General features: G+C 45.1%; 1 protein-coding gene across 1 annotated transcript in view; it reads right to left on the reverse strand.

Moving 5' to 3' along the window:
* Positions 1–14,259, reverse strand: part of ATP13A1 (ATPase 13A1) — a 547,512-nt gene that overhangs the window by 249,979 nt on the left and 283,274 nt on the right. Inside the window, exon 17 of the mRNA XM_069604021.1 lies at positions 10,827–10,935. Within this exon, the coding sequence (XP_069460122.1) occupies positions 10,827–10,935 (109 nt within the window). The remainder of the gene's footprint in view (positions 1–10,826; positions 10,936–14,259) is intronic.

A 14,259-nucleotide genomic window follows, 5' to 3' on the forward strand; every position in this document is an offset into this window, starting at 1 on the left:
CTGCCACTCGTGCTCTACAGGTAGGAAGAAGTTTCTGCGGAGTGCATCCACCAGAAGATTGAGGTTCACTGGAACATGCTCTGAAAGGAGGAACATTGTGTTTGAGAGCCCACTTCCATATGTTCTGGGATAGTTTGGACAGCCCTAGAGAGTGAGTGGCCCCTTGTTTGTTTAAGTAATACACGGCCATAGTACTGTCCGTGAGGACTAGAATGGTCTTACCCTGGAGGTGTGTTTGGAAGGCCTTCAGGGCCTTGAACAATGCTAGCAGTTCCAACTGGTTGATGTGACTGGGTACTACCGCTGGGGACCACACGCTGTGTGCCGTCTGTTGAAGGAGGTGAGCTCCCCACCCCGTCAGAGATCCGTCTGTGGTGAGTGGCTTCTACTGCGGAGGTGGTGAAGGTTTTTCCATGCAAAAGGTTTTCCCTTGACCACCACTGCAGAGAATGAACAAGGGCTGCTGAGACAACCACTAGTTTGTCCCACTGTCCGCTGGCCTGACAGCATCGGCTCAAGAGCCACACTTGCATGGGGCGCACGCGCAGACTAGCGTGAGGAACTAGAAAGACTAGTAGATGCAGGAAGTCATCAATAATAGTTGCATGGCCTTGCATACAGTTACCTGGTGACTAGCTACAAAGTGAAGGATTTGGAACTGCATGTTTTGAACCTTCTCAGAGGGAAAGAGAAGGCCGTCTTTGGTACGAATTTGAGCCCCCAGAAACTGACTTGATTGCGGTCCAGATAGATTGGATTTTACCTCGTTGATAGAGAAACCCAGGTTGAAGAGAAGGTCTACCGTCTTCTGGGTATTTGTTTGGCATGTTCCGTATGAATCCCCTGTAATGAGCCAGTCGTTGAGGTAAGGATAGACTGCCTGCGCAGGTGAGCAGTTACTACCCCCAGTACCTTAGTGAATACCCATGGCGCTGAGGCAATGCCCAAGGGGAGAACCTTGAACTAATAGTAGGTGTCCTCTATCGTGAACCTGAGGTACTTTTTGTGTGCTGGCAACATTGATATATGAAAGTATGCATCTTTCTTGTCCAATGTGGCCATGTAATCCCCCCTGTTGCAGCAGTGGGATTACCTCTTGCATTGTCGTCATCCTGAATGAGGTTTCACATACTTGTTCGCTGGGCGCAGGTCTAATGTAGGGCGCATGGTGAGATCCTTTTTGGGTACAAGGAAGTACACTGAATAAATACTCGTTTACCTGGTGAATGGGGACGACTTCTATTGCGCCATTTTCTAGAAGGACCTGAACCTCTTCCAGCAGGATGCGCAGGTGCTCTGGTGGGTGGTCGGTGAAACTTGATGCAGTAGCCGTGGGTAACAGTCTAACACCCACTGGTCTGATGTGATCCCTCCCAGGCGTAAATGAATGACAAGCGACCCCGACTGGGGGAAGCGTGGGAGGGGACCAGAACCGGCGAGTCACTGAGGTGGAGGCCGGGGTGCCTCTAGGAGTAGGGTTCCTGCCTATACCCTTTCCTCTACGAGGACCTCGGTTGATATTGGTTGATACTCGAAGAGCCTTGGCTGGTGGACCAGGGGGTGCTGCCTGAGCCATATTGTCCACGGGGAGAGCAGGAAAAGGATTGCCCACGAAGGGACAGGCGGGAGTTAGAGCCTCCACGTTGGTGGAAGGGCTTAGCTGTGATCTGGCTGAGCGATTTTACCGTTTGGTGCTCTTTTTTCGCAGGGCATCATCAACAGTTTTCCCAAAAAGGTTGGAGTCCTTAACTGGTTTGTTGATAAGAAAGGCCCAAGTTTTGGGTTTAAAGCTGGAGTTCTTTAACCGGGCGTGTCTTTTAAGTAAAGTCCCCTAGGCTAGGGTGCTCCAGCGGTCTCAGCAGAGTCCAGAGCGTTCAATATGCTGTGGGAAACCCGTCTGCCCTCAGCCACAACTGCCAGCAGGCATGATCAAGTGGGCTCTGGGACATCTTGAACGCCATCCCGGACTAAGCCCCATTGGACATCTCTGTAGCTTGCCAGGAGAGTGGTATTGTTTGCGATCCTAATAGAGTAGGCTGCAGAGGCAGTGACCCGTTCACCCAAGTCATACAGCTTCTTACCATCTTTATCCGGGGCCTTCTGCCGAGGACAGTGGAAACCCGCCCTTTTCCGAGTGATAGTAACCACCAGGCTGCTCTTTTTAAAATAGCATTGAACATCTGGTCGTCAACCGGTGACAAATCGCTCTGTGGAGGCGAAGGGGGATCTAGACAAATAAGTTGTGTTGGTGATAGCCAAGGGCTCTGATCCCCTGACTGATCTTGGTCCCAATCTGGGTCCTGATAAATTGTGTCTTGAGCAAAGGGATTCATGTCCCCATAGGTATTCTCCCGTTTCATCCAAGATATCCTCCAAGTGTCCCTGTGCAGAAATTGGGGATTTCTGCAGTTTATAAGGAATAGGGCAGGAGGAGTCCTCCCTGGGTCTTTTGGGTGTAATGTACCCATCAGAAAAGTCAATAAACTGGGACATTTTGTCCATGTATTGTTCAAATCTCTCCCTAGGCAGAAGGGTCTCGAGGTGGAAAAGGTTGCCCAGAAGGGGGAAATTTTCCCAATCAGGCCTTCGAAAGAGGCGGGGGGTGGGTGGGGGTGGGGTGGTGGGCTTCAGAATACTCTTCTCGACGAGAGGCGACACCCGTGCTCTGTGGCTGCCAAAACAATAGCCGCAAGGCTTTCACTGATTTTTGGCAGTTGAATCGAAGGTTTTGATGCGCCCGACGGCATTGTCACGGTCAGTAACTCCGCGGCCTTAGGTGCTTGAGCGTCCTTATAAGGGGTGTCGACTGTTTTTTAGGGTGAATGCCCTTGGTAGAGGGATGCCCAGTTGCAAGCCGCGAGAGCGGTTGCGTGGAGGGCATCGAACCGCAAGGTTCAGAAGGCGCTTAAGTTTTCATCGGCCCGGATGGCATTGTGCACTTCTTAGACTACTCCGTCGAAGAAGCCTTCGGGATTGTGCGTTTTTGTAGTTGTGGTGCGTAGGTGCCCTTGTCACCGGGGTCTGAACTTCCCATAACAGAGGCAGAAGCCTGTCTGTCAGAGCCAGCGACTGGCATTTGGGAGCCCGAAGGCTCTGCCGAAAGGTTGATGGCTTCCAATTTGGAGCCATTGCTGCAGATGGGTTCCTCGTCGTCCGAAGCGACGGCGCCAATGGGGGAATGGCTTTCGGCCTGCATAGTGTAGGCCACCCACCGTTTAGTCCGCTTCAACGTTCTCGGTCGAAAGAGCTTACAGGATTTGCGTGAGTGTTCGACTTGGTCTCAAGGAAGAGACAAATTGCAACGGCGATGGGTGTCCTTCCAAGCAAACTTGCCGAAACTTGGGCGCCCTCTCTATAGCAGAGGGTCACAGCATCCAAACCAAGAAGAGAAAGCAGAGAAAAGGAAATACATTCTTAGAGAAGAATAAACCCAGGGCCGCACTCTCCTACTTTAAGGGCCTGGCTGGAAGGCCGAAGCCATGCGGTCGATAGTCGAGCAGTTCAATAGTCGTCGATATGATTGGTCGGTAGACCAGACAACAGTAGGTCGTGGGGACAAAGTTAGCAATATTAACTCTCAACTAGGTTGGCAGAAAAAATAATCTGAGGGACCTAGACACGCAAGGGATTTTGGGCACACTACACGTCACGTTAGGGATAGTTTGACAGTCATGCCCATCAAAACATCCCCTTTCGATCTTTGGAAGAAAGATGCAATACTCTGCGATTTCCACTAGATGTAAAACTGTATGCACAGCATGTTATTCTAAGCAGATCCACAAGAATTAGACATACTTTTAAATTATGCCACAGCGAAACCCTTCTCCCTGAATTTTGCCAGACTGTCACCTGGAGATTTGCGATTATGAGGTTGCCCCCTTTGAATTATTACACTGAGGCTGGCACTTTGAGTTTTGCCGCTGAGACCATGTCACTTTGAAACTTGCTATTGTGAGACTGTCACTTCCGCTTGCATCTACCTGCCTAACCCATATCTTTGTGAGATTTTGCACTCTGCCACTTTACATTGTACCACTGTAAGCATTCTCTCAATTTTACCACTGCGAACCACTGTCTAATTGCATTGGTCACTTTGAAGCCAAACATTGTCAGATTTTGCCATCCTTACATTCTGACATTTTAATTATGCCACAGAGTCCCTGCTCTCTGAATTTTGACACTGCAGGACTTTTCCATTTCTGCGTGCATTGGGCACTTAACTCTAATAGTATGAGATGATGCCGCCCAGGCAGCATGCCACTTTTGATTAATGCCACTGTGAGCCGCCTTCTCCCTGAAATCTGCCACTGTCAAACTCAGCCACTTGAACCTTGTATTGAAACCTGAGAATTTTGGGAACTAGACCCCAAACCTCTTAGGGCTGGACTTCCGAAATAAAGGGAATTGTTCTAATCATTTCACTACATCTGAATGCTTACCTGTTACACCTGGTTAGTTATTTCATGATGTATTGTAAATTAACCTACTGGGGAATGTATATATTGGTGTTATATGGTTGTGTGTGATATTACTACCTGTTAGTTTCATTTCTTGGTGTGTTCTAAAGGTCTAAATAAATAACTCCTGACTGAGCCTTTGGTTCCTCACAACGCCACCCAAAGTCGGAGCAGGAGCAGCTCAGCCACTTCCCACACCTCAGAAGAGCGAGGTAAGCCCTTGGGCTTAGAACACAGCGGGCGCCATCAACCTACTACAAGGGACGATGACCATTGCATTCTTTCCCATTTTTGATTTCATCAACGAATATTAATCTAAATAGCTCAGAGACCGAATGGCCATTGCCCATGCATTATCTTACTGCAACGTGGTTACTATAAGATGGCCGCCGCTGACTAGACATCAACCTCACTTTGAAGTTTTCTGAACTTCAGCTGGTGAAAGTCACGGCCTTCTGATTGGCCAGCCGTCGTCCTATTGTCATTTGTGGGGCACCAGCAGGTAATAGCCAGCCCCAACGAAGGCAACAACAAAGGCTCCTGACTGAGCTTGACGAGCGCTGTGCGACAGGCACTCTGCCCGTACTATCAGCCGTCAACGGGCTGTCTGAACCTGTGCAAGTTAAGCACCAAAACTGCCACCTTTATAGTAAGACACTACCTATATCTGCTAACCTGAGCCCACACCTGCATAACTCAACCTACCCTACAGAGCTTTTGCTTTCTGGCGACATACCTGGGTTAACAGTAGCGCTCCGTAATGACTGTTCCCAACGCTGGCAGCTCTTCTCCATTATGACCTTGCCTTGTAAGTTACGACCCCCTCCACTGAACACTGTCTGCCACCCTGAAACATGCACGATACTGTTTCCAAGTGCCTTGTTGAATAGATCGTCTAACTGTAATATGTAAAGAAGCCTATTAGCATCACTGGCCAGCGCGCTGCTTACACGTGTTATTGATAACACGTGCCAATAACAATTTTTTGCAAACGCAGTGTATTTTCGATTACTATCCTACCTAGAGTGTCATGAAATCTGCATACTTTAACTAATTAACACTTCGCTTACAAACGTTAGCGGCCACTTGGGCCTATTATCACAGCCCTTATTGCTGTGTTGCTGCCTATTGATGACGGTCACCTGTCTAGCATGTTTTATATTACGGCATCGACCTTAGATTGCTCTGCCTAGTGAGTGCTACTGCCCTTTGCTGTTTGCCATTTTGCCCATCAACTGCACCTTCCTTGCATGTTGCATGCTAACAGTTACTTGATGCAATTGCTAGCCTCTGCAGTGCGTATCCAGACTCGCCTGACCCACGCTCCGCGACCTCTGGTAACATTACGATTTTGCGCCTAGTCCACCCTTAGATTGGCTAACTAATGCCATTTGCAGGGTGCACCTCTTTGAACACCTGGCGCGTCCTTTCACGTACCATGCCCCAACGTTATTATTTGATGTGTTAAAGGTTGCAGTTAGGTGCTGATTTCATTGCCCAAACCTCTCCACTAAACCTTGGTTAAGCGACTTGTTATATGCCCAGTCCCGACTTGCCTGATATAGCAAGTATCACTGTAACTGCTTTCATAGGCAATCGCTTTTATTTACAACTGTTCTTATTAACATTAGCGTTTCAGGTGCACAGTCCTACTGTAAGTATACCTGACCTTTAATTACCTACACTTGGCATTAGCCTTAACCTGTACAATCAATCATTTGGCCGAAACACGTCGACACCTCACATCTCAAAATCTCAAAAAAATGTCTAACGTTAGGCGTTTTTGTAACCATCTCATAGGATTATAGGGTGTATTGATTTACCCATTTTTTCCTCTTCTTTTTTCTATCCTTTCTTTAGCCTTTCTCTTTATGGTGCAATGATTATACACATTTCTTTGTACCCCTAATAATCCATGCATGTATTAAATTGTTTTTAGCTTTTTTACATATATATGATTAAAATTTGAACTCCTGTACCCTGGTGCGCTTTGCCTATTTTTAGATCCACGACTACTATACACTGTTGACTTCCTGTGAATAGGTCTATTGTTAAACTTCCGTGTGTGACCATAAGTGTTCAACCTCTTCCTAGTATCAAAGTAGTGAGGGGTAATCAATTCTCAGTGCCTTCACTCGCACCCTTGTTTTCATACACTAACCTGTCCCTTCTTGAGAATTGTTCCCCCGAAAACAAAACATTTTGGGATTGGCCTTTTTTTCTAGTACATTAGCCTTAACCTTCCATGGTCAACCCAACAATTACCTATCACAATCGCAACTAACGGTATAGCCTGCACCCCGCTTAAAGACTACGATCAGGCCAGTGCGCCACCTAATCCTTAGTTCTATAGATAGCTAACTGTGCTCTTATTTCTCTTAGTCACTAATAGAGCATGTTTATTACTAAGCCATACATTGCTGGTCACTGGCTTATTTTAACATTGTGCCTCCTCTATGCCACAGTGTTCGACCATCCTCAGCCAGAGGTGACACATTCTACCCAAATCATGAACCTATCCCTCGGCCATGGAGATTAAACCAACTAAATTTCTCCCGCCTTTAAAACTTAGCGCTCATGCGCCATATGTTAAAACAACCTTATTCCTACCTAACTTAATACCAAGCTCTAGCAACCACTATATTAACCAAACCAGGCCAACTAACCCAACAGACATCCCTACTCCAGCCAAAGGATTAAGCTATTTGCAACCAAACCAACTGCTAAACAACCTTGCCATGGTGACAGAAGAAATAAGAGACTACGTTCCGGATTTACCAGACATACATTGTCAGCAGACTTACATCATTAGAAAGCATGTATTCTACCCCACCCCAACAAATCTACTTCAAATTCCACAACAGCCCCAAGACTGCTCGTCCTTTGACTAATTTACCACAGCCTAAAAAACCTTATCTGAACTCAGAAGGACCTCACACGCCGCCCCAGGCCACGATCCCCCATATCAAAACCACCCTAATAAATGCTAGATCCATCACAGCGCAGGCGACAGATATAGTCGATGTCATTAATAAAGGAGATCTAGACTTCCTAGCGATCTCGGAGACCTGGCTACATGCTGCTGCAGGACCATCCCCCCTCCTAGCCATTCCCGACGTCTACACCATCGTAAGAGAAACAAAGGGTGGTGGGGTTGCCTTTATCGCCAAGGCCAACCTGGCGCTTAGAGTAACCAACTCCCCCATAGTCAAGTCATGTGAACTTCTTACAGTTAAATTAACTACTTCCAAACCTAGACCCTTAACCATCCACTTAATATACAGACCTTCTGGGCCCATTGGATCCTTTGAGGAGGACCTCATCAATCTACTCTCAGACAATACTAAACCTGACTCACAAAGGTGATTTTAATTTAGGATTCTGAGACTCAAATGACCATGCAGTCAAAGTACTCGCTGACTCAATAACAGAACTAGACTTTACACAAAGAATCACCCAACCCACCCATGTGAAAGGAAGAACACTAGATTTGGTGGCCGACCATAACTGTGAAACCGCCATCACAGCTATCGAACCTCAGTCATGGACCGACCACTCTCTAATCTCCTTCACCATAAGTGCCAATCGACCAAGCAGTAAATGCAAAACTATTGCACCACCCCTTCTGACAAGAAACAAAATATCACTATTGACAAATTGATCCCCATCCTGATCCCTACCTTAAACTCTACCAAATCGCAAGACCCTGCTGAACTTATCGACTTATTTAATAACACTATGACCCAAGCCCTAGACGCCATTGCTCCTCTTAAACTTCGAAACAGTAAACCTAAAGCACACCTCAACACCTGGTTCACCCCTCAGTTGAAAGCCCTTAAGACTAGAAAGAAGCAAAATGGAAAAATGTACGCACACACGAAAACAAAAGACAAAGTGAATGAAATGTCTGCCAACTATAAAGCTGAGATTATCAGGACCAAACAAGAAACCTACAACTAAAGGATCCAGAATGACAGCTCCAGTACTAAGGAACTATTTGTAATCCTGAGGGAACTATAATTGCCTATAGTCCTCGACTCTTGCCCAAAAAACAAATAATGGTGCACTGACATCCAAAATGCGCTCTCCAACAAAATTGTCACCCTCCAAAACAAAATCGCAGTCAAAAGGCTTAACCTCGCCAATTCAGATACCACTAGAGACCCTGTCCTCAACAAGCTCCAAGAATTCAAAAGTATTACTTCCCTGAAACTTTCGAGATGCCAAGGCGACATATGCCAGGCACAAATAATTAAAGAAGCAGCTAGAGACCTTGCCCCATTTATCACCAAATTAATAAACCTGGCAGACGTTTGGGTTCTACCATTACTAAAGAAAGCCACACTCGACCCAACTATCCCACCTAACTTCAGGCCTATAACGACTGTCCCCTTCTTACTCAAAATAATTGATAAAGCGGCATACATCCAAATCTAGCAATACCTCGAGATTAATCTCCTAGGGTTCAGACAATCGGGCTTCAGGCTTCTCCACGGAACTGAAACGGCTTTGATCGATCTGAAAATGCAAATAGATCAATTGAAAGATAATGGTCAATGCACACTTCTCCTATGAGACCCCTCAGCTGCTTTTGATTTGGTGGACCACAATATACTTTGCGAACACCTTTAGCGGCAAACTTCTCACAAGAAGCGGCAGATTGGATTAAATCTTAAATAACAGATCAATGAGTATCTTCTATCCTTCTGATGCTGCGGACCCAGCCCCCATTACTTGTGGAGTGCTGCAAGGTTCTTGCGTGCCCCCAACCATATACAACGCATTTACGAAGCCAATATTTGACAAATTGGATCACCTTTGTGTCATCTAAACAAACTACGCAGATGACACCCAGATATTCATACCACTCTCTGGGAACTATGACCTGGACCTTGCCCTACTAAATAAAATCTCTCATATCCAGGCATGGATTGCAGCCCACAGCCTCTGCCCAAATGATGAGAAGACTGAAATTCTAATCCTTGGTGACCCTAACAACATTAATAAACTTGATGCCCAATACTCTTCTTTCAATGTAGTTGGCAACATCATTAAAGTTGCTAAGGAAACCAAAACTCTGGTACCTTGACTCCACTCTGAACCTCAGCAAACAAGTTAATGTGACAGCCTCGGCTACTTCCTATATATGTAAGCTTATACATGCCTGCAAACCTTACCTCTCGACAAATAACTGCATTATACTAGCAAGAGCATTCCTCTTTTCAAAACTTGATTACTGCAACACACTTTATGCAGGAGATAACAAACAAATACTAACACTCCAAATAATATAAAATAATGCTCTCAAAACAACCTTGAGCATCTCAAGGAGAGATCATATCTCGGAAACTAGAAGGAATCACAAATGGCTGTCCATTAAGGACAGGATCTACTTCAAAATAGTCTCCATTACCCATAAATGCCTCAATAATGCTGCTCCTCAGTACTTAAGTGAGAAAATTAGCAACAAAAACTTCATCTAGACTGACGAGGTCTTTCAACTCCTGTATCGCAGTTCCACGATTCAACGTGAAAAGAGCTGGCAGCATCAGCTTCCCAGTGCAAGCAGCCCTAGCATGGACTGCCCTCCCCCTTCATCTGCGTACCAATCAAACCTTCCAAAGTTTTAGGCTCAACACCAAAAAGTGGCTATTTACGAATGACACTACTCACCTGAGCGTTTAGATATCTACCTCTCTTTCTCTTAAATATGCACTTGTTTTCCTACCCCTGTAAACTCCTTGCTGAAAACCTGCGCATCCTGCCCTGTTATAGCCTTTTGTTTTTCTGTATATATTTTATGTACTCATTTTTGCTATGACTATTGTGTGTGTATCGATTTCTGTATCCAAGCTGTCTTGTAATGCGCCCAGATACCCAAGGGTGAGGTGCGCTCTATAAATAAATAAAAAACTATTTGTACAACTGTCTATGCTGAATTATTGTGGGTTATTCTGTGTGGCCTCATTGGGACCCCAGACTACGCTTACACTCCTGGGATGAAGCCTTGACTGCTCTACACTTCCTCGATTGGATTTTGGCTAAACTCACAGTCTACCTGTTCACCATAACCAGCGTTTGGTGGTATACCATCAAACTCGCAATGAGGCCCTGTATGGATACCAAATATCAGTCAAAAGGAGGCAAAAGGGGATTTTTGACACAATGTTCTTTCAATTGTATGGTAGTACTTGATTTAATAAACATTTACGTATGAAAATAAAGGGATCACATCAAGCATTGCATCAGACTGCACAATGCTGGCTGGTATAAATAACTGAAAAATACATAAATATTTTTAAATTAAAAACTTTTTTTTTTACTGTTGCACTTTATTTTGAAAAGTGAAGCTGCTCAGTGTATCCATACCTTGGAGCTGTGGCGCTTGCAGCACTAGCGTACGCTCCCGCTCAATAAAATGGAGTTGTTGGGCCACATGGCAGGCAGTGAGAGGGTTATCCCCCGTTATCATTACTACCTATGGATAACAAATATATGCATTACTTTTACAAATGTCAATATTGCTTCAACATTTGAACTACAAAGTACATTCCTTTAGCTCAGTCTTCAAACTCTGAGACTGGCTCACCATGGAAGTAGGAAGAGCAAGATAATTGTAAACAAAAAAAACCCACAGGCAATCTTTGAGAAAATATGTGCAGTTCCAGCCTTTAAGGGGTGCCCAAAAATATACCCAAAGAGGTGCTCAGGATAAAGTTTATGACAATGTTTTAGAACTAGAGCATTCAACTAGGGTTAAAACATTCAAGTTGTAAGCCACTAGGCAGCCAAAAAGTCACATCAATTCTACATATACACAGCACACCATATCATACTCGCCAAAAGTCAATTATCACTAGCCATTTGCTAGTGGTGAGTGCACATTGTTGGGCCTTGTTCAACAATCTGTATATATCTGCGAGAGCTAAAATGACAATGCTATATTCAGTCGGTCTATTGTTGTGTATAAGCACATCTTTTCCATCAGACAAAAAGCATTGACAAAGACAATAGTTGTGGCTAATATACAAGCATTGGTACAATTTATTGAGGTACTAACAAAATTCCCCAACTACTGCTATGACATACCCTTTGAAATACTATTGTTTGTTAGATAGTGACATATAATGCTCTGTTACTCATATGTCAGCTTTTGCAGGTAATATCAAAAGCCCAGGAATGTAAGCCATTTCAAGGTCTTGGTATGAAAAGCCCAATGACTCCTCATTGCCATTAAATACCAAATACGTATCATTGCCATACGAATCCTAGGTACTGAAACCACTGTCATAAATAATAATTTAGCATTTATATAGCGATACGAACCCTCAGGCATCTGAGCACTGCTTATTTTTACCCACGGTGTGTGGTGCTCATTTATCGACCTTGGAAGGATGAAAGTCTGAGTTTGGCCCTGCCGGGATTCGAACCTGCCTAAGCAGGCTCTGCACGGATGTCAAAGTGTGCGCTCTACTCGCTGTGGTATCGGACCGGCTATAAGTAATAAGTATTAGCAACCAGTGCCAGGTTCCACAATGCCCAATTATCACAGTAGCTCCTGATTATTTTATCTCCAGTTAGTTAGGGAGTGACAAAATGAACTATGCCCAGTTAGCATGGTATAGCCCGATTCCATTATGGGCAATTAGGACAATGTCCTCGTTCCATCTTTCCCACTTCACTGGTTATGGTCAGATACTATTATGCCTAGTTATAACAGCAGTGCCAAATTCCATTATGTCCAGTTAGCACAGTTAGGCAACATTCATATTTATTACAGGAAAGCCAGTTATAGCCAGAAAGCACAGCAATTCCCAGATTCCAGCAGGCCCAGTGTTGCGACAAAATTCAATTTGTGTGGTTTATGATAAAGTCTTTAGCTTGTGACCCTGCTAAGTTAGTCACTTGGGGAGTTCAGAGTCGACCAGGGCTTCCGAATACCAAGGCTACCCAAGCTAAAGTTATACCATCACAAAGTAAATACTTATTCTAAAGTAAGATCTGATAGAAGTCAATGCAGTGTAAAAAGGAGGCACTTGCATTTATAGGCAAGCTGTCAAACAGTTACATTGATCTGATGCTGGGGTACAGACAGCTGTATGGCAGCCAATGACTCAGGCACAGTGGACAGGCAGGGCAGACAGTGATCCAGCAGGGAACATCAGGCAAGCCTGGAGTTCCTCTGAATCCCCAAAGAGGTAGATGGGGTGTTCAGAGTTTTTTTCAGAACCACTACTAGTGTAGGGTTCTGGGAACTAACCTTAGTGGACCTGAAAGGGTTACCACAACGTCTAACCAAACTCTCACTGGTAGGTAACTGAGCAGCAGGGCTTCATAGACAAATGAGATCAGGGGCTTGGTGTTGTTCGGTAAGAATTTCATATTTGTGATAAATCTTCCTGACCTGTGTCAGCCCCAGAACCTTTTGCATAGACTTGGCGATTATTTCTCCTTGTCCCTAGGTGAGTAGGAATCATTTTCCCCTCTCACCTTGTCCTTTACTTTTTATGGGTGACCTTTTTAGGTCTCTCCATAGTGTGTTATTGGGGTTATAGTTTCTTATAGCTTTTGGGCTTAGGTTGGGTTTCCCCTTTGGGCTTCCCTTTTAATTTCTCTCAACTGTACTTGGGTAAACTACTGTTCCCGAGGGATAGAGAGGGATTTTCATCCCCTTTACATTTTATATAGTGAGCCAGCAACCCCCCCCCCCCCCAATTTATGAGTGCTTGGAGGATACAGTGTACATTTTTGTTACAATTGCAATTTACTTGAATGGCTGATGGCAGTGGTTTTACCTTTAGGACTTTCAGTCTGCATTACTTGCAGGCTGTTCAAATCAGCTTTGGTAATGCACAGAAGGGGCACCATTCTGCCATTTCTCATTTGCTGGTTGTTTGAGTTCTTCCCCCTGCAATTCTAGGTGGAGCGATCTCAGTGGAGGTTTTGTCTTCAGCAGGAATACTTTGTATTCCCCCGCAGAGGCTCCAGAGTGTCTGAGAAGGAAGGAAGTGAGTGAGGAGTCCCAAACTCTGCAGCTCTGTCTTTCACCTTCCCTGAAAGGAACCTGTTCCCAATTGGGAGGGGAGGTGGGGTGTCTGTCCTGATTGGACAGACCACCCCTTTCTGAAAACTGCAGGGAGAGTTTGTAGAAGTTGCGCTGTAGTTCCGGATAAATACTTCGAACCTGGAAGCTGCTGATAAGTCGACCACAGAAGCTGAATCCGAAGTGGATGAAAAAGGAGAAATTACTTGGCATAATGTTCTTTCTAAGGATTCTTCTCCCATAGATTCCTCATCTGAAAGATCTCCTCATCCAGCTCAGCTGCTCGGAAACATTTTCGACGGGGCATAGTGGACCTCGACTCGTTCCTCGATCCATCTTACTACGTGCTCCATCGTCTGCTCCGGACTGGACGTCAGTAGTCATTTATATAACATGTCACTACGCCCCATACATCAGTTCCTTCCTTTTTCCCCGTGCTTTAATGCTGCAGAGGAAAACTATGGGAGGCAAGGCTAACCAGCCTTTAAAAAACGTAACAATGGGAAACATCCCAACGGGGAGACACTGCAGAATTAGATAATGGAAAGATTTTTTTTTTCCCATATAGAAGCGGTCACCACAGACCCATCACCAGGTGTCCCTTCGCTTAGACAGATGCGCCAGGCCGTACAAACTTTCTGAGCAGGGATGGATGGGAGGGGCAATGAGGAATCTGCGGGAGAAGAATCCCCAGAAATAACGTAAGTAATTACTCCTTCAATGGATTGCTTTTCTCCTGCAGTTTCTGTTATGAAGTGA

Source organism: Ambystoma mexicanum, chromosome 3q (genome assembly GCF_040938575.1).
Source record: "Ambystoma mexicanum isolate Mex_15411 chromosome 3q, UKY_AmexF1_1, whole genome shotgun sequence".
Classification (NCBI taxonomy): domain Eukaryota; kingdom Metazoa; phylum Chordata; class Amphibia; order Caudata; family Ambystomatidae; genus Ambystoma; species Ambystoma mexicanum.